We start from the raw sequence: 26,201 nt of genomic DNA, 5'->3' as shown, positions 1-26,201 counted from the left end.
GTTTGACTTTTTTGTGAAAAAAGATAGTGAATTTCTTGCATTTCTAGCCATCTCTCTGCTACTGCTACATAGCACAGCAGACTAGTACACCCAACCCTACATAGTAATATGCCCTAGTACAAACAGGACATTTGAATGAAACACAGAAAATGGGAAAAGGTGGTGCCTTCCCTCATCCATCAGCCCATCAAAGAGAAATATATATTTTACAAAGAATTTAATTTGCTTAGGGGGATATTATCAAGGCAGGCGATAAACTTATCACCGCTTTAGCGTCCGTTTTTGGGCGTAAAGCGGCGATTACTTTATCGCTTAATCCACAAGGACACACCAGCGGGTGTTTTGCTGACTTAACCCTTGTTTCCAGCATGCCTAACTTTGCATCGCTAATGAGATGCAAAGTAGGCGTGGCTGTGAAAGCAACCAGGGAAAATATCACAAAGGCAGCTGTACCGACCGGATTTTCGGACCAGATGGAATCAGCTCCTAGGAGCCCTTCTAACCCAGCCAGAACGTAATCACCTCCCTCCTTAGAACGTATTTACAATGGGTATGGATATAAGTATGTACATCTCGTACCTAAAGATGGGGAAAATAGCAATAAACATGCGTAGGTTTTCTACAATATCCTATTCACACCAACTAGTCTCGCGGCCACTTAGGCCCAGACTAATCTGCCCTGGGGCAGGTCTGATTATGTACTCTTACACACTGATCTCCCTCAGTGCTCACTCGACATGCAATCCGGCGTGTCTACACACGGGCCTGCAGTCCCAGTGCTCTCATTCACACACGATCCGCAATCCGGCAGACCTCCACACCGTATCCTTCGGGTGCTCTCATTCACACACGATCCGCAATCTGGCGGATCTACACACCGTCTATCTGCGGTGCTCTCATTAACGCCGTGTACCAACGACGACCACTTTCCCATGAACACTTAGGGAAGAAGTCTCTCATTGTCTACTCAGGATAAAACTACGATAATAGAAATCAGTATGGCTTTCCAAATTGAAATATGCACCTTCTGCTCCTGGCATCAAATGTTCCCTCTCTTCCTTATTGCTCTGTCATCTCTTACCTGATCGGGATTCGCATCCGTTCATGCAAACAATGTCTGACTAGAAGACCAGGTTACCCCGATTGAACAAGAATACATGGCACATGTCGGTTCACTAAGAACTGGGGTGTTTTATTACAATAAAAATGAACACAATTCTACACGATAGCATAGATATATATATATATATTCTGCAAAGAAAAGTAAAAGGTTAGAATGAGCGCTTTGTAAGGGAAAGGGCGGAGGTCACCTGGTTAATATGAAGTCGGGGTTCGGCAGTCATCTAGGCTCCCTTCTCGTCTGTGTCTTGGCTCGTCTCGGAATCACACCTTAGCAGTCACGGGTACACGTCTGCACCGCTTTGCTCGATCTCCTCTGCTTCCCCCCAAGTCACTGGAACCTTGCTCGCTATTAACTACCGTCTCTCTCTCTCTGTCTCTGTTCGCTCCGCGCTACTTCTCCTTCAGTCTTTCTCAGAGAGTCTCGGTTTCAGAATCTTTCTTGGACTTCAAAATGGCGACTGTCTGCCTGGAAATAATTAATGGCATAGATGCTAACGGCTAGCTGCCCCCTACAGACTGACTGACTCATTGCCTAACACTTTCGCTAATATCAAAGCCTGTCCCTTCATGGAAAGTTACGGCCAGTAACCTGCCGCCCACCAAATTCTTGTACCTCCCCGTACCAAGGACACGTTCCCAGCCGACCGGCCTGGAGTTGTGTCTTCGGAGTGGAGAAAAATACAGTCTTTCGATAAGGGCCAGCCTGAGCCGGTTCTCTCCAAGCGAACAACACCTCGAAACTAAAACATTACACTTCACCTAAAAAACCTCTCAAGCTACCGGGCAGAAGGCAAGATGGAGTCTGTCCCGTTTAAGGCCCACAAGGCCCAAAATAAGCATAACTCCATGGAAGATATACTAACACTCTTGCAAAAGGATGGATCATCACTAATACTTATATATCTATCCCCTAGCTTAAGTTTATAAGCCCTGATCTAAAGAAAAGGGTACGAAAATGCACTACTGTGCCTCATGGATAGGTCCTACTTATAGTCCTAATCCCTATACTATAAGGGTAATAGGCTGGAGTCATCTTCCATCATCCTCCCTCTAAAGAGGGCCGAAAAAGTCGGTCATTACACTTCACCCTTGACTCCAGTCTATAAACCATGTTCTATATGGAACTAACATCAGTGGAAGAATAATAAGAGACAAAATTAACTGATCTATTTCTCTTGCTAAATCTACAATATTGGAGTAGAGAAGGAATGCACTGAATAAAGCAGCAAATGGCCACTAAAATACAAATAGAAATCATAATACCCCCTAAAATCTGTCGTAAAGAATGTAAGTCAGGTAACCAATTGAAGAGCCAGTCAAACCAGCCCTGATCAATATGTTTTCTAACTTCTGCAGTCAAGTCGTGAAGTTTGTCAATATGGGCTTGGATCGCTTTAGAGTGGTCAGATAAGTTAAAGCAGCAAAGACCTTCAAAATCAGAACAGTCATGTCCATGTTTTGACAAGAGATAGTCAATTGCTGCACGATTTTGCAAAATTGCCCTGCGTTCACCCTGGGCATCTAATAACAGGTCAGATAACACGGTAGAAGTCTGATTAATGGATTTAACCATCCAGCAGGCCATCTTGCCAATTGTTTTAGCATTGTAAACGGCCAACGCCGGGACACCAATAATAGAAAAAGCTAAACTAAGATATTCAGATTTAGAATAAAGATGAATGGAAGAGTCACAGTCCTCATGTAACGTCATAGAGTTGCGGACCACACTGGAATGGGAACTAGGGTGCGAAGAAAACATTAACAAGCTTAATCTAGTGATAGCACATGGACCTCCAGAAATATTTGCAGGAATATAGGGCCAGGAGGAATTCCTGCAGGAAAACAACCAGCCAGAGGGCAGCAACATTGCACGGTAATAACTAGGAGCAACTAATATACGTTTACATGTCATATTATTTTTAACAGAAACACATGAATTTGGAAGTCTTTGCAAGCACAGCAATCGTTGATGAGCTGAAAAAGAAGTGTCAGCTTGTAACTTCAGTTTAACACATTCAGTAATAGCCTTAGGATCACAGGTCAAAAAGAAGCATAAATCACCCTGCGAGATGTTGTAGGTAGTAATTTGGGAATGAACCGGGGGAACGGAGCCTGAAAGAATAGTACACAAAGGGCAAAATTCAAGGGCCGCAAAATCGCCCAGAATAATATTGGGTCGGGCACTCGAAATATTGAAAATATGCCGCAACGTTTCAGTGGAAGCAGGGACAGTAACCAAGCAGGTCGCCAGAATGTCAGTCACAGACCTCATGGGAGTGAGGCAGAAATGCGGAGAGTTAGTAACTCTCTTAGCAAGGGTGATCCAAAAGTTTGACGAGGAATCCCACGCAGCGAAGGAACGCGGAACTCGGGTTCTCCAATCAACCGAAGTCTGTGGGTTCTCTCCTCTCCCGGCGTAGCAGACCAAAAGGAGTCCAACGCCGGCACATCCTGCAGCAGCAGTCCAGAGAATGATCTGAAAGAAAACAAATACAGGCCTTACTCATTCTCGTAAATAACATTTGTCAGCCGGGACAGCTTCCCAGCTATCTTTCCCTGGTCTCATTACCAAAATGGTATTATCATGACCGGTCGCAATGACTTCAGCTTGTTCAGGGGGATGTTTAGGCGATTGCACCCATATTTTCGCTCCCGGATTATCGGAAGACCCGAAGCCTTTTTGGCCTTGTATTGTTAGTAAAGTCGGGGCAACGCATTTCTTAATCTCGCCACTGAAAACAGGCATAATTAGCAACAGAGCAACACGGTCAGATTTTTGAATTGACAAATCAATCTCACTGCTATTAAGCAGGAGAACCTTAATCTCTCCCTGATAATCGCTGTCAATCACTCCTCCGAGAACTTGAATACCTTTCAAGGAAAGGCCCGATCTAGGGGCAATCAGTCCAAAGCTACCGGCTGGTATACAGACACCAACGCCAGTTTCGACAATTATTCGGTCTCTACCTTTTAGGACAGCGTCATTCATAGCATGCAGGTCCAAGCCTGCGGAACCTGGGGTTGCTCTGCATGGAGCCAAAGCTCCGGGGGTAATTTCCCAGTACATAACAGTATTAGCCATGGTGTTGGGCTTTGCATCAACAGTTGGAGGAAACAAACGCATTAAAGGAGATTCAGCATGCAACAAGGGACGATTATTTAAAATTAGCAATGCCTGGAGTAAAAAGTCCCTTCACTTCTTATAGTGTTCGTCAGTTAACTTTCGTAGTTGTTCTTTTAGCAAACCATTCATTCTCTCGATGAGGCCCGAGGCCTGCGGATAATATGGAATGTGAAACACCCATTCAATGTTATTTTCCACACAGAATTCCTGCACCAATCTTCCACGAAAATGGGATGCATTATCAGATTGAATTTGAAATGGAACACCATAGTATAATGTAAGCAATTCCAGAGTTTTAATGGTATTGACTTGGGTAGCTTGTTTGCAAGGGAAAGCAACCAATAGGCCACTATAAGTATCAACAGCTGTGCAAACATACTGACAATTTTTGCTCATAGGGAGCGGGCCAATATAATCAATTTGCCAAATTTGAGTAGGCATTTTTCCTCGATGTAAATGGCCTTTAACAATATGAGGCACTGTTCTCTTTCTAGCATGCTGACAGATGGGACAATGTAGAATGACATCTTTAATCAAATTTAAAGGAATATGAATTCCTCGATCGGCAGCCCACCTGCTAGTGGCTCTTTCTCCAATATGTCCCGCTTTCTGGTGGGCCCATTTCGCCAATCCCGCCAAATCAGAATCTTGCATGTCCACCACTGCCTCAGAAATTTTAGACTTTTCATCTGCAATGTTATGAAAGAATTTGTCAAGGGAGTCTATCGGGGTGTGAGCATCCACATGAAAGATTGTCACAGTACTCTGTGGGAGTAATTCCCAAATTTCTTGCCATAGTTCTTTACCCCACAGTTCTTTCGAATGCAATTCCCAGTTATGAGAATGCCAAGTTGGTAACCATACCGCTAGTCCATTAGCAGTGGACCAGGAATCAGTGAAAATGTGACATGTGCCAGGTAGTTCCTGCTTCAAAACTTGGTAAACTGCATATAATTCAGCATATTGACTACTCTTTCCATCACCAGTTGTACTCAATAATTTTTGAGTGATCGGGTTATAGGACACTGCTTTCCAATGCCGTTTCTCACCAATGAACCTCGCTGAACCATCCGTAAACCACACATGTTGTCTGTCCTCCGCGGACAAATCATCAAAAGGCTTACCCCACTTGACAGGAGATTCCTGCACTACAGGTACAGAACAATCATTCCCAGTCTCATTCGATGGCGCCTGCGCCACTCGCTAATGCAACACAGCCACACCTTTCGGACCCACACGTGCTCTGTCCTGAAAATACCATTTCCATTTAATCACACTCGCCTCTTGAGCATGTCCAATTCGATGGGATTTCGGCGAACTCAAAACCCACTGCATGATAGGAATTTCAGGTCTCAAAATCACAGCATGACCTAGAGTCAATTGCTCGGTATCCACCAGAGCCCAGTAACATGCAAGCAATTGTTTTTCAAAAGGTGTATAACGCTCACCAGCCTCAGGTAACTTTTTAGTCCAAAAACCTAATGGCACTTTTTGTCTGCCCTGCTTTTGCCATAGACTCCAATTGGCATACAGACCTTCCACAGAAACATTCAAATCCACATCACCCTCGCCCACAGGCCACAAATCCAAGGCGTACTAAATCGCTTCTTTCGCCAAATTAAATGCATTTTGTTGTGGTTCACCCCATTCAAACGCATTCTTTTTACGAGTGACTCGATATAAAGGAGCCAAAATCTGACTCAAATGGGGAATATGCTGACGCCAAAAACCAAACAAGCCAATGAAACTCTGAGCCTCTTTTCTATTCCTCGGAACCGCAAAATCTAAAATTTTCCGCCTCACCTGCGGGATCACTTCTCTGTGACCTTCATGCCAATTAATGCCTAAAAATTTAACATTCTGGGATGGGCCTTGTAATTTATCAGGATTAATTTCCCATCCTTTTGCACCTAAACAGTCAAGGATCTGATCTAAATGGGACTGGACCTGATCTTGCGTCTTACCTTGAATCAAAATGTCTCAATATAGTGACACACCTGAATTTGTGGATGTACGGGTACCTCAGACAAATGTTCCGCCACCAGCCAGTGACAGATCGTAGGACTATGTACATAACCTTGAGGAAGACTCCTAAACGTCATTTGACGTCCATTCCAGGTAAAACTGAATTGTTCCTGACACTCGGGGGCAATTGGAATTGAAAAGAAAGCATTAGCAATATCAATGGACGCATACCATGTACCTGGATGCTTCTGAATTCTCTGAATCAAAGTAACCATGTCTGGCACTGCAACTGCCAAACGAGGTGTGTGTTTGTTCAATTCTCGATAATCAACAGTCATGCGCTAAGAATTATCACTCTTGCGCACAGGCCATACGGGATTATTCCAAGCAGAAGTGACTGGAGTTACAACCCCTGCGTCAACCAAATCCTGAATTGTGTCACTAATTTCTTCATGACCACCTGGAATACGGTATTGTTTCTGAGAAACCACTTTCGTAGCTTGGGGAATTTTAATGGGGGACATCCGCAAACGGCCAACCCGTACGGGTCTGGACGAAATATAATGCTTGGTTCCAAATTGATAACAACCATCATCCAAATGCAAAGTCATACCTTTCAAAATATCAATACCAATAATATATTCCAAAAGAGGTACAACCAACACAGAGTATTCTTTACGGGGAATTCTGCCAATTTTCATCTCAAGTGTAGTTTGCACTGCGGTGGTCTCTTTACCACCTAAACCAGTAATCGTAAAAACTGTCCTTTAAATTTCTTTGATTTACCATGAATTAAAGTGGCCTCCGCTCCAGTATCTACCAATGCTCGGGCCCTTTGGATATTACGATGTTTCCAAAAAATTTTAATATCTACATAGGGTCTATTGTCTTTGTGAGCCCACCTGCGTACCGGAGCTTGACCTATTTCCTAGTCATTTTTACTGTGGTCAGTCAACCAAGACAAATCAGGATAAATGCTTTCAACTTTCTTAGGAATCAGAATGTCCTGCTCATATCCATCTCTATTACGAAATGGATTATTGTTATTTTCAAAGAATTGAGAATTGCGGTCAGAAAGCTTGTGACGATCCTCCCTTCTCCTCAAATCAGGGGAATAACCACTTTCATCTCTGTGTCTATTAGAGACACGATCATCTCTCCCCCTGTCTCTCTCTCCCTCTCTCACCCTTATGCTTTCACGGCGGGGGGAAACATCACGTTCATAACGCCGGTCATCACGGCGATCAGCATCCACACGACGCCTCTCATCACCACTGCCATCGGAACCACGATCACAATCATTCTTTCGTACACGACGGGCACCCTCCTTTCGATCTAAACCACGCTTACGAAACATGTCCCATAAGCGATTATTAGGTTCACCGTCAATGTCCTCCCTTTTCACACCATCAGCCAAAAGTGCAAGAAACATATCACGTCTAGAGCATTTATAATCCCCAGCGGTACGACCCTCAGGTCGAGATTGTCTCTCAGGTTTAAACCATTCACCCAACTCACCAAGCTAACGAACAGATTCAAGCACCATAGACAAAGGATTGCCAGTTTGATTGATCAACAATGTCATCATAACCTGCTTATAAGCAACAGGCGAAGAACGGATAATGCGATTGCGCACAGAAGATGTTAAAAGACCATCCAACAATCTGTCAGAAGTACTGAGAAAAATCGCAGTTTTCATCACTTCCTCTTTCAAACGTTGCGACGCATCGCGCAAAGTGTACCATGGCTTGTCATTGACAGGCCAATCAGATTCAGTAGGGTATTTATGGTTACAGCCATCATTCGCAAGTTGGAGCAGACTAATCTGGCCAGCACCGTTATAATTTCGAAAATGATCTTGTACCGTAGACTCAGAACTCAAAGAGCAAAACCGCAAACAATCACCGGCATCAAGCATGATACCAGCAGCACCCAGTTCATAAAGGCGCACCATCCACGTAAGCAAGGTTTCACTGGGCCGTTGCCGAAATCGTTGTAAAATGTCACTAACCTCCTGTTGAGTAAAATCTTCAATACTATCCAAATGAATACCATTCAGCATACCAGGAGCCTGTTGTAATTTGCGTCGAAACACAGGGTGAGCAGAAACCTCCGGAAGAGCCTCCGAGGAAGCCCGGTCCTTAGATTTAGAGGAACAATCAGGGCGTGACACGTCATCAGAACGGGTAGTGCGACCACGGTCGCCAGAAATGTCGTCTTTATCACAAGAAGCAGATTTACAATCACGTCCGGAGCGGGAAGAATCGCGTTTGTCACCCTCCTCAGCTGAGGAGCCAGAATCATTTGAATCCCAGATATTACCATCCCACTCATCGGGGTTCCAATCCAGTCCGGCTTTCGCCACGACCAGACGCACTTTCCGTGTAGACATACGACCACGACGGTGTCTGTATTTATATTTCGCAATGCGAACTGCAGCCCTTTCGGCTATAGTTTGATAAGTCTCAAGATTGTCGGCAAGCAATTTATTTTGACACCGCAAAAGAGTATGCGCATTTTGCACCTCAACAAACTTTTCTTCCATATCCACAAACCGCTTTTGCAACTTAACAAATCTCTCTTGAAGAATTCTGTATGCAGTTAGCACAATCCAACCTCTGCGTCCTAAAATAGGAAGCTCATCACCCTTCACTATTGGAGCTTTTTGCAAGCAAGAAACCACATCAGCAGGCTCCGCCTGCTCCAAACAAGAAGTGCAATTCTCACTCAAACCAGTAGAATCGGCCCACTCACGGGCCAAGGCCTCGTAAGGCGTAGATTTCCAGCCGGGAATTTCAACAGGCAATTTAAAAGTAGATTTTGATTTTTTCGACAACATCTTGACACACAAAAAAAATATATACAATTATTAACAAAGAAAAATACGTACGAGCCGAGCGCAAACCAACAAGATTAAAACAATACAGCGCACACAGGCTTCGTAAACAGTTCGTGACGCCAGATGTACCGACCGGATTTTCGGACCAGATGGAATCAGCTCCTAGGAGCCCTTCTAACCCAGCCGGAACGTAATCTCCTCCCTCCTTAGAACGTATTTACAATGGGTATAGATATATGTAGGTACATCTCGTACCTAAAGATGGGGAAAATAGCAATAAACATGCGTAGGTTTTCTACAATATCCTATTCACACCAACTAGTCTCGCGGCCACTTAGGCCCAGACTAATCTGCCCTGGGGCAGATCTGATTATGTACTCTTACACACTGATCTTCCTCAGTGTTCACTCGACACGCAATCCGGCGTGTCTACACACGGGCCTGCAGTCCCAGTGCTCTCATTCACACACGATCCGCAATCCGGCAGACCTCCACACCGTATCCTTCCGGTGCTCTCATTCACACACGATCCGCAATCCGGCGGATCTACACACCGTCTATCTTCGGTGCTCTCATTAACGCCGTGTACCAACGACGACCACTTTCCTATGAACACTTAGGGAAGAAGTCTCTCATTATCTACTCAGGATAAAACTACGATAATAGAAATCAGTATGGCTTTCCAAATTGAAATATGTACCTTCTGCTCCTGGCATCAAATGTTCCCTCTCTTCCTTATTGCTCAGTCATCTCTTACCTGATCGGGATTCGCATCCGTTCATGCAAACAATGTCTGACTAGAAGACCAGGTTACCCCGATTGAACAAGAATACAAGGCACATGTCGGTTCACTAAGAACTGGGGTGTTTTATTACAATAAAAATGAACACAATTCTACACGATAGCATAGATATATATATATATATTCTGCAAAGAAAAGTAAAAGGTTAGAATGCGCGCTTTGTAAGGGAAAGGGCGGAGGTCACCTGGTTAATATGAAGTCGGGGTTCGGCAGTCATCTAGGCTCCCTTCTCGTCTGTGTCTTGGCTCGTCTCGGAATCACACCTTAGCAGTCACGGGTACACGTCTGCACCGCTATGCTCGATCTCCTCTGCTTCCCTCCAAGTCACTGGAACCTTGCTCGCTATTAACTACCGTCTCTCTCTCTCTGTCTCTGTTCGCTCCGCGCTACTTCTCCTTCAGTCTTTCTCAGAGAGTCTCGGTTTCAGAATCTTTCTTGGACTTCAAAATGGCGACTGTCTGCCTGGAAATAATTAATGGCATAGATGCTAACGGCTAGCTGCCGCCTACAGACTGACTGACTCATTGCCTAACACTTTCGCTAATATCAAAGCCTGTCCCTTCATGGAAAGTTACGGCCAGTAACCTGCCGCCCACCAAATTCTTGTACCTCCCCGTACCAAGGACACGTTCCCAGCCGGCCGGCCTGGAGTTGTGTCTTCGGAGTGGAGAAAAATACAGTCTTTCGATAAGGGCCAGCCTGAGCCGGTTCTCTCCAAGCGAACAACACCTCGAAACTAAAACATTACACTTCACCTAAAAAACCTCTCAAGCTACCGGGCAGAAGGCAAGATGGAGTCTGTCCCGTTTAAGGCCCACAAGGCCCAAAATAAGCATAACTCCATGGAAGATATACTAACACTCTTGCAAAAGGATGGATCATCACTAATACTTATATATCTATCCCCTAGCTTAAGTTTATAAGCCCTGATCTAAAAAAAAGGGTACGAAAATGCACTACTGTGCCTCATGGGTAGGTCCTACTTATAGTCCTAATCCCTATACTATAAGGGTAATAGGCTGGAGTCATCTTCCATCATCCTCCCTCTAAAGAGGGTTGAAAAAGTCGGTCATTACAGCAGCTTTGCGATATTATCGAGGAAGGGTGGCGATATTTGAAATCGCGTTAAGTATGCCTTAATGCAGGAATTTAACGTCTGTTAAATTCCTGACTAAGGCATACCTAACATGGGTGGTGTATTGTGTAGCTAGGACTACAGGCCCTATCATCAAGGATATTGCCGTTTTCCATGGAACATCACTGGAAAACCAGTGATGTTCCATGGAAAACACCGCTATCACTGGAATAATTCTCTACATTGCGCTCTGCGTTGTTGATACAGTGCTAGCATGGTGATAATTTCCAGTGATAGCCGGCGATATTAAATCTCACTCTACGAGCGGCCAGTGATGATTATCGCTGGCCGTTGATAATATGCCCCGTGTTTCCCAAAAATTCCCGATGTGATGTAGAGATATTTATAGATAAACGGTGAATGAAGATTTAGCACTAATGTTCAACTCCAAACTGAATAAATTAAAAAAAGGATCAAGGAGTAAGTAGTATTTATTGCAGAAGGAGGAAGCTGTGACTGCATATATAGCAGCCAGGAACAGGATGTATAAAGCATCGCTAGCACCCAATAAGGTATTCCGGCGATTGCAGGTCCAGGACGCCTATTCTAACTGTCAGGTTTTGAGGGCCATTCGGAATTCCGGAAGTGAGGTGATGGGCCGGAGATGCGTGGGGAGGCTGTTCCATGTCTTTGCTGTGATGTGGGACAAGGAGCAACCTCCACTTCTGCTTTGGTAGAGTTTTCTATCTGATTGCTCTCAGGTTGTCAGCCTAGGTCCTTACAGATCGGCCCCCATAACATCGTCCAAGGGAGTACCTCAGGGCTCATGTCTGTGCCCTACATTATTCAATATCTATGTTGCTCCCTTGGACAATCTCCTGAGGTCCCATGGGTTCATCCCGATATCATACGCCGATGACACCGAATTACTTTGTCCATTCAACAAGCTCACCTCAGAAGTATGGGCAGCCTTCTCCAATGGAAAGAGAGCAATATCACACTGGATGATGAATAATTTCCTCCAGTGCAATGTGGGGAAAACAGAAATCATTCTCTTTGGAGTGGCACCCCTCTTGTGGACACCGGACTGGTGGTCAATAGATCTAGGACCCCATCCTGTACCCAAGAAGTTAGTCAAAAATGTGGGGATCCTGCTAGATCAGGCACTCACAATGAAGGAGGAAGCTGATCAAACTGCGGTGTCTTGCTTCCATGTAATGGGCCTATTACACCTAATCTTCCCTTTGCTCCCCGATTCCTCCTGGAAAACCCTTGTCCAGGCACTTATATTAAGTCACCTGGACTCCTGTAACGGCCTGTTAGTTTCTGCCAATGAAGCCTCATTGGCCAGATTACAGGTAGTTCAGAACTCAGCAGCTGGAATGGTCCTTAACGTTCCCCCAAGTACTCCCTCCCGCCCTCTTTTGAGGAAACTACACTGGCTTCCCATCCGCCAAAGGGTCAAGTTAAAAATCTGCTGCACCATCCATAAGGCACTGTATTGCTCAGGCCCCTCTTATCTATCTGAGAAATTCAAGCCTTATGCTCCCCTGAGATCTCTCCACTCGAGCACCAAACATATGCTGGAGGTACCACGAGGAAGAAGAGCAAGATTGGGAGGAAAGGCTTTCTCCCATCTTGGTCCTCACTACTGGAATGAGCTGCCCCTACCTCTGAGGGGGTGCTCAGACCATCTAAATTTCAGGAAGCTTAAAAAAACTACTCTTTTCCGTACCTGTTAGCTTGCAGGGCCTCACATCACCCTCATGTGCCGCTTAAGCGCAGAGATACCCCTTTGGGGGTCGATTCTAGCGCTATATAAGCATATAAATAAAATAGTGAGTAGGGGCAAGTGAAAGGGAAGTGGAAGTTCAGGCAGTGGTTAATGTAGGCAAGTCATTGGTTGTGTAGAGCATTGTGTTCATGGGCCAGCAGCTTGAATTGGCATCATTGTGTATGGGGAGCCGGTGAAGTTGTGGAGGTGGGGTGTGATGTGGGTTTGTCATTGAAGGCCTAGGATGAGTCCTGCAGTGGGGTTCTGTAGGGTCTGAAGTCTCTGTAGGAGATGTGCAACGATTCCTTCATAGAGGATGTTGCCATAGTCCAATCGGTTGGTGAAGAGGACCTGTGTCATGGAGTGTGTGGGGGTATCCACTTGAAGATCTTACGTAGCATGTGCAGAGTGTGGAAGCAGGTGGATGAGACAGCGTTGTTCAGTGATTTTATGGTGAGTATGTTGTCAATGATGATTATGAGGTTTCTGGCATGATCGGGGGAGTGGGGCTGGTCCTAGGTAGACACTCTAGTAGACACAATGACAAACCCACTACCTTATACACATGGATTGTGAGTGAAAAGGTTTCCTGGGTATTACTTGCAAGTAGAACCTTCACTGGAAATGAATCTTGCTAGTTGATGAGATGTGTATCGATCAGATCATTTTACTTCCATTGCCCTAGGAAGATTCTGGAAAGGGGCGACCAATCGGTCCCCCCGAACGTATGGTGGAGTACCACGATCCCCCCGGGAAGCCATCTTGGGCGGGAGGCGGGTCTCGGCTGGTATGCCCGAAGCGGCGTAGCCGGGGCGCGCCTTTTTCCCGCCCTAGAGTGGGCTGGCCTAGACACCAACGCGGCCGGCCACGCCCTCGGAGGCAGGCGGGGGCGGGTTGACGCCCACCCTGAAGACGGATAAAAGGAGCGGAAGCCAAGAAAGCATCCTCTTGTTCCTGTGCTCTGAAGCTGCACCTCCCCGCTGCATGTGAGCTCGAGACGGAACGAAGAGCAATTTTGAGCGTTGTAATCTCTCTTTTTGTCTTATAGATATCCCGTCTGAGAATGCCCAAGAAAGTCGGAAAGCGGGTCGGTACCGAGGAGATGCTCCGCATACTCATGAAGGAGATAGCCGATCTGAAGAGAAAGGTGGAGGCTAAGGACGGGGAGGGAGGGCCGAAACGGCCTTTACAGGGGACAATCCCCGGTGGAAAGAGCAGGAGGCCCAGAAGGGGAGCACTTGGGGGGGAGACCCCGGTTCCCGAAGCGCCACGAGAGGAGCAAACCCCGGCGCCAAAGGAGGGGAATCCAATCCCTGTGGTAGTCACCCCTGCGAACAAGGAGGATATGCCCCCCGAGTTAGCGGCGCAATTGGCAGCGTGGTTGGGAAACGATAGCGAGGGCGCCACGGCTGACGACGCCCGGGCAGTGATGAGGCAACTGCGGGAATCTAGGGAGGCTGTGAAGACTCCATCTCCTGTTCCCCCGCAGGTCTCGGCGGTGGGGAGTACAGCGGGCCCAAGTTCTGCGACAAGCGGGGGGTCTACTTCAGGTAAGCGGCCATTGCCGATTGCGGGGGGGGACTCTGCACCTTCTCGAAAGGAGAAGATTGCCCAGCACGTTCCACTAGAAGTCAAGGAATTGATTTGGGCGGATAAATATGTTAACATGTTTTCATTGCTTACCGACCATTACGAGATCGAGCATGTAAGGAGTCAAAAGGAGCTCATGCATCCGAGTGTTTGGCGCGCAAAAATGGCCGCCTTTAAGGTAGACGAGACCATTGGTACTTGGGGCAGAGCATGGGGAATTTTTACTTCCATCATGGGGGAGCGCAGGCCTGAGTTGTTGACCGAGTTACCCATTTATCAGTCACGTATTATGGAGTATTCTGTGGCATATGGGGGCAATCAGTGGTTCTGCTATGATAATCTGTTTAGGAAAGCTAAAGAACACGACCCGTTGTTGTCTTGGGATTGTTATGACTCTGTGTCTTGGCAAAAAATGGAGAGTACAGGGATGCTGAAGGTGCCATTAGTAGGGAGTAACGGGGGGGAATCCTCCCGCCAAAACTCTGGGACGCCCTTTCGGACGGGTACAGGTAACGAGTCCCACACGAAGCCGAATGGCAACACAGGTAAAAAGGGGATCTGTTGGAATTTTAACAGGAGCAAATGTACTAGGCCCCTGGGGTCATGTAAATTCAGACATGAGTGTGGGGGGTGCGGGCAGCCATCCCATCCTGAGTCCATGTGCAGAGCCAAAACGGGTGATAACGGTGGTAAGGGAGGCGCCAAACAGGTCTAATGTAGTCCGAGGGGCGCCTTTACCGACTCCGATTGATACCATGGCGATGATTCCTTGGCTCAGCGAATACCCAGATCATACCTCCGCTGGGGTGTTACGGAACGGGTTTTCATATGGTTTCCGCATCCCAGTGGGGGATTTTCAGGGGGTACCGGACTGTAAGAATCAATTGTCGGTCTTACAGCACACGGCAGTGGTGCAGGTAAAGATTGGGAAAGAGGTGGCTCGAGGTCGTGTTGCCGGTCCATTCGATTTGCCACCAGTTCCTAATTTCGTATGTTCTCCTCTAGGGGTGGTTCCCAAGAAGGACCCGGGTGAGTTTCGGCTGATACACAATTTGTCAGCCCCACGTGGTCTTTCCGTGAATGACGCGATAGACCCGGAAGTATGTTCGGTGCGGTACGCATCTTTCGATGAGGCCGTAGCCATGTTGAATCGCCTGGGGCCCGGGACGCTGATGGCCAAATCGGACATCGAGTCAGCGTTCCGGTTGCTCCCGGTACACCCAGACGATCAGCGTCTTCTTGGTTTTCAGTTTCAGGGTCACTTTTACATGGATAAATGTATGCCAATGGGATGCTCGATTTCATGTGCTTATTTCGAGAAATTCAGTTGTTTTTTGCAGTGGGTTTTCACAAGAAAGACAGGTTTTCAACATGTTATGCATTATCTCGATGACTTTCTGTTTCTGGGGGCAGCCGGGGATTCTGAGTGTGGACAGGCCTTACATGAATTTTGTGTCCTAATGAATCAATTCGGTGTGCCATTGGCGCCAGGTAAGACGGTGGGTCCTTCGACCTTGATTGAGTTTCTGGGGATCGAGCTCGACTCGGTGGAGGGTTGTTTTCGTTTACCTAAAGAAAAAGTGTTAAAATTCAGGTTATCCCTTGAGACATGTATTCGTGCAACGAAAGTGAACTTGCATCAATTGCAACAGGTGGTTGGTCAGCTGAATTTTGCCCTAAGAGTAATCCCGATGGCACGCCCCTTTTCCCGCTCGATTGCACAGTCCATGGTCGGCTTGAGGGAAAGACATCACCGTACGAGACTCTCGGCAGAGGTTCGCCAGGACATGCGCATTTGGATTGCATTCCTGGCGGATTTTAATGGTCGAATTGTCTGGAATAAACCGGCAGTGTCTTCCGAGGAGCTGGGGCTGTGGACAGACTCGGCGGGGAGCGTGGGTTTTGGCGCCATATTGGGTACACAATGGTCGGCTCAAAGATGGCCGTCATGGTGGCATGAGTGCGGGTTGACGAGTAACATTGCTTTTCTCGAACTATTCCCTGTTCTGGTAGCCTTGAAAACATGGCCAGAAGGGTTTAGGGATCACTCTGTGGTGTTCTGGTCGGATAACATGACCGTGGTTGAGTGTATCAATAGTCAGGCAGCACGTTGCAAATTGATTCTGAGGCTGCTCAAAGAAATTGTGTTGCTGTGCATGCAACTGAATGTACTGTTTAGGGCGCGACACGTGCCGGGGGTAATGAACCAAGCGGCTGATGCCCTCTCTCGTTTCCGTATGCAGGCCTTCTGGGGTTTTCTGCCCACAGCGGACCCGGTGGCGGCACCCTTTCCCGAAGCTCTCTGGTCTCTCGGTGCCCCGAACTACAAGACCTCGTGGGAGAGAGTTTAGCACCCCGGACGAGGAAGGCATATGAAGGGGCGTTCCGTTCCTATTGGGCCTTTTTGGGTATTGCCGGGAGGGAGCTTTGGGGTCTGGAAGAATGTGTAGTAAGATTCCTGCTCTCTTTACGTCACGCAGGCAAGTCAGTAGCTACGGCCCAGAGGCATCGGGCCGCCATTTCCTTCATGGCAAGGGCTCATGGGATCCAGGACCCGACAGCATCTTTCGTTGTGCAAAAAGCGCTACGCGGGTGGCAACGCCTTGAGGGTCGCAGAGTAGACGATAGGCACCCGATAGGTCTGGATAGGTTGGCCCTGTTATTATCCGTGCTACCAGTAACATGTTCATCCCAGTACGAAGCAGTGTTGTTCCGAGCCGCATTTGCATTAGCATTCCATGGAGCTATGCGGGTAAGCGAATTAGTGGCAAGGAACAAGCAGGATACGATGGGGGGTCTGTGCCGGGAACACATTCAGGTCAGGGGGGAGACAATGACGGTCTCGTTCGTCAGGTCCAAGTCCGATTAGGATGCGATCGGGGACTGCGTAATCATCCACAGGATCCCCGGGTCCGCCATGTGCCCTGTGGGGTGCGTAGAGGAATACTTAGCACAGAGGATGGCGGCATGGGGGGGACCTTGTTAAGACACGCTGACGCCACCCCACTGACGAGGTTTCAGTTTCAGCGGGTGCTTGCGATGTCGATTTCTGCCGCGGGCTTGAACCCCGGCGACTTTGGGACCCATTCCTTTCGGATAGGGGCTGCCACAGAAGCGACAGCCAGGGGTCTGAACATTGAACAAGTAAAACGTGTGGGGCGTTGGTCCTCGAACTGTTATAAAAGGTATGTGCGGTTGCACATGTTGTGAAGCTGTTATGATGTACTCACGCTTCTTGTTTTTGTTTGATTTTCAGTTGCGCAAGCCTACGAGGCGGGCGGACTGTCCAGTCGACCCGACACCAGGGGGCCAGCGGTCAGTCATTGCCGGCTGTGAAAAAGGAGGTGTGGGTCGTGGGCCACTCATACGTGAGGCGTGCCGCGGACGTATTCAAAGCAGGTGACATGATTCACATGGCTGGGGAATACGGGTACAGTGTGTCCTTCTACGGAAGGGGTGGGCTCTGTATTGACCAGTTTCGCTCATCTTTCGAGGGTTTGTTAGGGCGGACAAGGTCACCGCCGTCTGTAGTCATAGTACATCTTGGGGGCAATGATTTAGTGACCACTGGTAGACGACTTCTTCTTGAGGCGATGCTTTCCACGGTAAGTTGGTTGGCGAGAAGAGTTCCAGGGTGCACAATTGCATGGTCACATATGATCCCACGGAAAGTGTGGCGGGGGGCTATTTCTGTTTCGGCGCTGAATCACTCAGTACGGAAAGTTAATAATAAAATAAGTAGATTGTTTCGTTCAAGTACACTGCATTCTGTTTCGCATGGTTGTATTAAAGGGGACAGTATGTATCTGGGGGACGGGGTTCATTTGTCCCGGGTGGGGAACGAATTACTCATAGGAGACTTCATAGCATGGTTAAAGAGTTTACAGCATGACCTTTAGGTAGGAGTGTTGTGGGGGGTCCGGATAGCCGGTCAACTATCCGGCCTGTGGCGGTAAGGTCATGATCGGTGAGCAGTAATTGGAAGATCCCTATGAGGGGGCGTCACCCATTACGGATGGGAGCGCGCGGGGGAGGTGGCCAATTGGCCCCTCAACGGGGAGGCGGTTCTGTCTAAGGAGAGGCCGCTGGAAGGAAAGGAAAGGTGGTCAAGGCCCCTTCCTGGATAGGAGGGGCTACGGCCCCTCCTGGGGAATTTCCCGGGGCCAGGACATCTGCGACGGCAGATGGGTAAGTTGTGTGGGGTGCGGGAGGGGGTTTACGCTACCTTTTAGACACCTCACACGAGCCCTCGAACGACCGTTAAACGGCGTCGAGTTTATTGGGGCCCCCGTCAAGTACAAAGGGAAATTGGTAGATGCACTTGAGGTACGTCCCGGTGCGGTCGCCCCTCTCACAAGTGAGGGGGGTATTTCTGGTTTAGGGATCTGACACCGGTTACGACCTTGCCGTTGGCCCTTAACGTTAGGATGTACAATTTCAAGTCAAATGTTTTGTAGGATGTTAGATCGGCTAGGAGAACCTTTGTATTAGAGATCTGTTAAGGTTAGCCAACATCGTAATGTGGAAATGAAATTGTACATTATATGAATCTGTTATTTTAATGTTTTCTTTTGTTTCATATTTTAATAAATACGGCCGGGGAGGGTGACTCCCTTCCCGCCTTCCAAAAGTTCAAGAACTGTTTCCGGTTTCCCAATTCTTGGGGATTGTGTTGAGAGGGGGTGGCGGGTATCTCGGCCATATGGAAAGGGGCGACCAATCGGTCCCCCCGAACGTATGGTGGAGTACCACGATCCCCCCGGGAAGCCATCTTGGGCGGGAGGCGGGTCTCGGCTGGTATGCCCGAAGCGGCGTAGCCGGGGCGCGCCTTTTTCCCGCCCTAGAGTGGGCTGGCCTAGACACCAACGCGGCCGGCCACGCCCTCGGAGGCAGGCGGGGGCGGGTTGACGCCCACCCTGAAGACGGATAAAAGGAGCGGAAGCCAAGAAAGCATCCTCTTGTTCCTGTGCTCTGAAGCTGCACCTCCCCGCTGCATGTGAGCTCGAGACGGAACGAAGAGCAATTTTGACCCACCCACCAGCCCCTGAGGACAGCAATTCGTTGGAAATACGGTTGATATAGTATCTTTGGTTTATCTGTTTTCTTACAGGTTGTGATGATCGTCGTGAAATTTCTTAACGATGCAATAAAGATTGGTTATTTTCAGTATATTTTGCAAATAAAGTAATTTTGGAACAAGGATGGATCAGCATTTTCGCCTAATAATAAATGTTGTTTTGTTTCGTAAATCTTAGTAACTTAGGTAGAACTGTCGTATTTATTTTGGTCGGGCGGTAAGGTCATGATCGGTGAGCAGTAATTGGAAGATCCCTATGAGGGGGCGTCACCCATTACGGATGGGAGCGCGCGGGGAGGTGGCCAATTGGCCCCTCAACGGGGAGGCGGTCCTGTCTAAGGAGAGGCCGCCGGAAGGAAAGGAAAGGTGGTCAAGGCCCCTTCCTGGATAGGAGGGGCTACGGCCCCTCCTGGGGAATTTCCCGGGGCCAGGACATCTGCGACGGCAGATGGGTAAGTTGTGTGGGGTGCGGGAGGGGGTTTACGCTACCTTTTAGACACCTCACACGAGCCCTCGAACGACCGTTAAACGGCGTCGAGTTTATTGGGGCCCCCGTCAAGTACAAAGGGAAATTGGTAGATGCACTTGAGGTACGTCCCGGTGCGGTCGCCCCTCTCACAAGTGAGGGGGGTATTTCTGGTTTAGGGATCTGACACCGGTTACGACCTTGCCGTTGGCCCTTAACGTTAGGATGTACAATTTCAAGTCAAATGTTTTGTAGGATGTTAGATCGGCTAGGAGAACCTTTGTATTAGAGATCTGTTAAGGTTAGCCAACATCGTAATGTGGAAATGAAATTGTACATTATATGAATCTGTTATTTTAATGTTTTCTTTTGTTTCATATTTTAATAAATACGGCCGGGAAGGGTGACTCCCTTCCCGCCTTCCAAAAGTTCAAGAACTGTTTCCGGTTTCCCAATTCTTGGGGATTGTGTTGAGAGGGGGTGGCGGGTATCTCGGCCATATGACCATTAGGGTCTCTTCCTTTGAATGCTCGACTATAATGCAAGTTGGGGTTTGCTTTTGTTTACTTTCACTCCCACCAGGCGCATCTCAGTTTCTGTGCCTGTTTTACAATCTGCTACTGTGGCCAACCATGTGTGGATGGTGAAGGCAACCTTTCCTGAACTGTTCAAATGTCTGTCACTGTTTTTATATGAAATGAATACCTGTCCATTCCCTAGTGGCCAAATTTGCACCTTTGCTCCCTCATGTAAAATGTACAGTCTTTCAATAATTTGCATATAACATGAATGTTCCTCTGCTTGAATATCATATGCTTTTCTGCTTTAGTGTACACAATTCTTGCCAGATGCTGTCTTCAAGATATTGTTTATCTAGGCCAATATATACTAACCTTTGACACAATGTAATGTAGCAAGATAACTTGCTGCACTGCATCAAGAGGAGAAAGTAGGAATGTGCCATATTTACTGAGATATGACTTATTTCTGCTGTTTCTCCGCACTGGGGCACTGAGTGCTGCCCAATGCCAATGCAGGCACCCTTGTGCCACAGTGCAAGGGTGCCTGTGTTACAAGCAGGATTGTTTGTATGCAGTAAAGGATACTTTCTTGCTCAAAAGCGATCATCAGAAGCATTTTCATCTTTCTATTTTGCAGCGCATGTGGAAAGATGAAAAAATGAGGAGAAATAAACATTTCTCCTCGTTACGCCTCACTGGGGAAGGTGTGGCATTTTGGCACATTTCCAGGTTTACTACCTTTAGTAAACCTGGAGATGCAGCAAAATCCATGGGTGGATGAGTGGGAATGCCTACACTGTACCCATGGAGTGCCTTCTCAATGTAGGCAGAGCCACACAAAATAGCTTTGCGTAGTTTAGTAAATATCACTTAAGCCTTGTATCACTTTGTATCACCTTTCATGACACAATGGCAATGCAAGGCCTTAGTATATCTGGGCCCCAGTTTCTAACATTAAGTAGTTAACACTGCTAGTGCAGCAATACAGATGTGACACACATCCAGTTTCACAGTTTTTGTGAAACATTCTATTTAAACCAAATCTCTCACAAGAGAAAATAACACGAACAGTTTAAAGAAACTAAAAGTCACACGTGATACCAGGCTATCAATTAGGAGAAGGGGCATCTACTAAAAGTAGGTGAGAAACCTTTCTCCAAGAGCTTTACCACCTAAATCCTTTTCTGGCCTCTACACTAAATTGGTACTAAGCCACTCTGGAGGCAGGATTTTCTCCACTCGCCACTCTTCGTCACGATTCGTCCGCCCTACATTTTCCTGACACCAGTCCTTACACCAGTCACAGAGGGCCTTTTAAAGCCATAATTCTTAGAGGGATCTTGAAAATGTAACCACAACCTATTGTTTCTGGGGCCCCCTCTCACCAACAGCAATGTAGAGCTCCAAGGGTGTTGCTTTCAGGCCAAACTAGACCTTAAAGTCTAGGAGCTCCTCATTCATCTAATGACAGGGACTTGAGAAGGGAGTTACTTAATCCTTTACCATGGGCAGTTTTCAAGTTAAAAAAGCCCCCCCCCCCCCCCCCCACCCCCATTATCAGAATTACGATGGCACTGTCTTCTTCTTTCAAGCAGCTCCACACTTGCACATCCCTGTCAGAGAATTGCCTAGACATTCTACTGTGAATTCACCGCTGCATCAACCATTCAGGCTTACATGGCACAGTGACAGACATGAAGCTGCACTGTTGACTTCACTCACACCCCATAGGCATTCACTCTAGGCCTAGGCATAATTTGCATAAAGTCTGGAATTTCATGATGCTCTTGTTATGCGAAATTCATGAAATGACTCCATCATGCAGGAAACATTTACAGCTCATTCGCCCATTCATAGTAAAAATCTACAGCAAATGCACAGGAACAACAGAGTGTGAACAGCTGTTTGTGGTGCGTTTGTACTTTTTTGCTCTGTTTTTAGCCTGAAATGCGGCTTTGAAGCAAATATTAACACTAGAGAGCATTTTGCTCTAAAATAATTTTTCCAAAGTTTTGCGTAACTGCACGAACGTAAATTAAACACATTTTACACTCGGAAACACAAGAAATAAATCTGTATTCCTCAGAATGAGCTCCAGCGTTTATTCTAAATCCAATGTACAAACCTGAGCCATGATCTCAATCTTACCTGTTTTTGGTTTTATTTCACAGCCTGAACAGTCGCAACCCACTAGATTTTGGGTGCTTGGTGAGAATACACGTCTCTTAAAACTTATTGCATGAATCAACACATGGGCCCTTATTTATGAGGCCTTGCGTCAGTTTTGCGCCGCCGGTGCGTCACTTTTTGTGACGCATCGGCGGCGTAAAACATGCGCCTTGTTGCGCCATATTTAAAAAGTGATGCAACTAGGTAGATGCGTCAATTTTGAAACCCCTGCGTCACATTATACCTGCGTCAAGTATAATGTATGCAGAGGGGGCGTTCCCCCGCAAAAAGCCTCGTAATAGTGACGCAGTGAAATCTATGAGATTTCACTGCGTCACTTTTAGGATGCTGTTGCGTCAAAATTTTGCGCCTGCCTCACAGCAGGCGTAAGACTGACGCAAGCCCTTTCACATGGGGCTTTCCCCATGTGAAAGGACGCATTGCTGGAGTTGCGTCACTTTTGTGACACACTCCAGCAATGCGTCACTTTTGCGCTTACAGATACGTCAGAAATACTGACGTATCTGTAAGTCCTTGCGACATGATGCGTCATACATTAAATATGACGCTTCATTGGTGTCGCAAGGAGTGCGCAGTGAAAAGTGACGCATCACTGTTTTCACGCAGCGATGCGTCACTTTTCATAAATGAGGCCCATGATGTCTAGTATATAGAAATGCGATCGGAGCACAATGAACTACAGCAAATATTATTTAATATAACTGTGTACTATTTCAAACGTTTATGCAGGACCGGCTTTAAAGACATGGGACCTGAGCAGCTGCACCAGAGGCTGAAATTGGTGACACTGTGTTTAGAAATAATTTGTAGGTTTACAAGCACCTGCTACAGATTTCCTTGTGTGATCGGCAGTTTTCATGCAACAATAAACACGTAAAGATAACTCTGGTGATTTATGTTACTGCATGAGATAGACCGGAGCTTTGGTCTAGTTGCAGTTTTATCTCATCATAAAGTAGCGCAGAGCGTAATATGACTGCTACAAAGAACGTATACACTGCAGATCACTAAACTGTGGGGCTTATTTATAAGTAAGTCCCTTGCACCACAGGTACGTCACTCTTTCCCATATTAAAAATGACGCACCAGCGAGGCAAGTGTCTGTAAATAAGCCCCTGTATTTTATGTGGATAGCTTTGTTTGTTATGTTTTTCCAATGCCTTTCATTTTTTTAATGTTGCTAAAAAAGATTTGTTTGCGTAGAAATGCATTCTTATTAGTAAAGCCGACCAGAGCGATGCTGATACTTTTTAAAATGTGTGAGTTTGTGCTTTCCAAGAGCAAACACTCTTAAACTGCCTACTATTACGGAAGACGGGATTCCTACACCTTGTAACCCTCATTGTTTAATGTAACTTTTCTAATTGCTAGAGTTACACAGGTATGTCTCCGTATAATGTGTATGTGATGTAAGATGCTCTGACACCCTACACTGGTATGAGTAGTGCTAAAAAACAAATAAAATGCATGTCAGAGGGGGCTGTGGAGAGATGGGGAACACTGGCGGAGTGTCGTAGTGAGGGAATCCATGGAGAAGGAGGTCATTGGAGGGCTCCAAAAAAGATTTTATCACCAGGCGCCGCCAGCGCTAAATCTGAGGGAAACAGCGTTTATATTGAATGCTTTACATCAATGCCATTACAACGCGGTTGTTACAACGACCGCCTTGCTACAACGCGAACCATTACATCACAAGTCGTTACAATGACTTGCTGTAGGGGGCAGAAGGTGTTGCATTTACAATCCAGCACATTCCCTGCTGTTGCACAAACTGGAGTAGGAATAGTAAATTATACTATTCCTAAATCCAGCGTGGCCCCCACTGCAAGTCGTTGTAATGACTTGCAAGGTAATAGTTTGCGCTGTAACAACGCGGTCGTTATATAGAGATATATTCAAATCTGACCCTGCTTTTAGGGATCTGTAATATTTTATGCCTGTGATCTATTTACAACCTAGCTAATAAAAAAAAATCATAAAATCATGCTTTTTTTTTTGCAGTCTGTGTTTATATTGCAAAATGCTAACCCACAGGACCCAACAAGCCATACAGCTCAAACAATGGGGATACCAGTATTCCAAGGCATGCCAGTGACCCAGATGATGCCACCAACACAAGGTTTGATCCAGGGTATGCCAATAGGACAAGGCATGAGACCACTGTATGATGTACCAATGACTGATGTGAATGCAAATCCACCAGCAGTGGCCTGTGTGGCTGCCCCACCGAGAGGGGATCCACCATCCTATTCTAAGACTGTTTATGAAGAAGTCCGTTAGCCCACAGTGAGGCACCTGATGATAAGGGTTGCTGTTTGGTTATTAAAGCGCCTTAAACAAAGGTTACTGCAAATGTATTTGAATATTTTGGAGCCTGTGTGACTGTTTTGAGTCTTAAAATGTTAAACCCGAGCCCTTTTGTGAAGAATGTTACATATCTTTTAACTCCATGTGCAGAAAGATGACTTCTTTACAGAGTACCTTTGTCTGTGTCTTTCGTACAGATATCAAAATATCTTTTTCATTCAAATCTAATAGGAATTTCACATTAGATTACCAGAAAGGAAGGTATGGAATTCGGGCAACTCAACACAGATGCGCAGTAAGCAGACTATTGATGCAGCAGAAAGCTTACATAATGTTTTCTCTTTGCCACAAACTAATTTTTACTTCATTAGGCCTCAAATACTCCCATTGAAACACCACACACTCTGATCATCAATCTGATTACCATAAATAAAGGATTTCCAATGGATATTTTTGTTGAGCTAACAGGGACTTGGATACTTGGAGAACGTGAGACAGTTGCATTATGAGGACTTGGAATAAAGAATTATCAACTCAAACTTATTTCATAGCTTTTCTCAGACACCGATATAAACACCTTGAGACAAAAAAATGACTAAAAGAATGAGACAGAATCGATAAAAAATAACTCATGAAAATATTTATCTAAAGCCTCTTTTTGAATGGACAAATCACATATTTGCCTTTAGAATCTGAAAAAATAACAAATCATTAGTACAAGTAGCCTCATATTACAGCACAGAAATGAATGGACAGTTTAAAATGTATCCGGGGAGAGAAAGCAAAATGAAGTTCGAGTTACAGTTATTAATCATATAGTTTAAGGCAAAGCTGAGAGATTTAGTCTGTCTTCAATATGGATCTGGCCAAGTCTGAACTGCAGCACTGCGTGCCACAGAAGAAGTCAGATAACCCTTCAGCCAAAAAGTTATTTCCTGCTCAACTTTACCAGCCGTACAGAACAGGTTTCAGGATCGCAGTTAGGAATAGTTCAGTTCAAGGGATTAGCATAAGAGAGTCAAAAATCAGTCCGACAGCATGTTGGACAGAGAAATTGAAAATGACAGCAAACCCCGACTCCTCCTCCGATGGGGCAATTATACCTCAAAATGTTCCTGGTTCACACCTCTTAACCTATCAATTTCATTAGTCCATGGGGTTCTGATTGGTCACTCAGATTGGGCCGTTTATGGGGTGATTAGTGAATCTCAAAAATCCGGAAAACTAAGTAATCTTTTTGCAAATGTCATTAGATTCATTAAGTTGAATTGTATAGCTCTTCCTTTACTTCCACAGAAGTAGTTAGAACTCTTACTTTGCTCACAGCCCATCTGTTCCCCATCGCCTTT

General features: G+C 46.3%; 1 protein-coding gene across 2 annotated transcripts in view; it reads left to right on the top strand.

The window, feature by feature from the left end:
* Positions 1–25,382, top strand: part of LOC147724419 (membrane-spanning 4-domains subfamily A member 4A-like) — a 540,727-nt gene extending 515,345 nt beyond the window's left edge. Inside the window, exon 7 of one of the 2 annotated variants that reach the window (XM_086967007.1) lies at positions 24,547–25,382. In XM_086967007.1, coding sequence (XP_086823133.1) covers positions 24,547–24,825 — 279 coding nt within the window. In that variant the 3' untranslated portion in view covers positions 24,826–25,382. The remainder of the gene's footprint in view (positions 1–24,546) is intronic. The other variant, XM_086967006.1, reaches the window with a different exon arrangement.
* Positions 25,383–26,201: the final 819 nt, after the last annotated feature.

This window comes from Lissotriton vulgaris, chromosome 4_1 (genome assembly GCF_964263255.1).
Source record: "Lissotriton vulgaris chromosome 4_1, aLisVul1.2, whole genome shotgun sequence".
Classification (NCBI taxonomy): domain Eukaryota; kingdom Metazoa; phylum Chordata; class Amphibia; order Caudata; family Salamandridae; genus Lissotriton; species Lissotriton vulgaris.
Note: the sequence above shows the minus strand (reverse complement) of the source record. Positions and strands in the feature narration are given on the sequence as shown.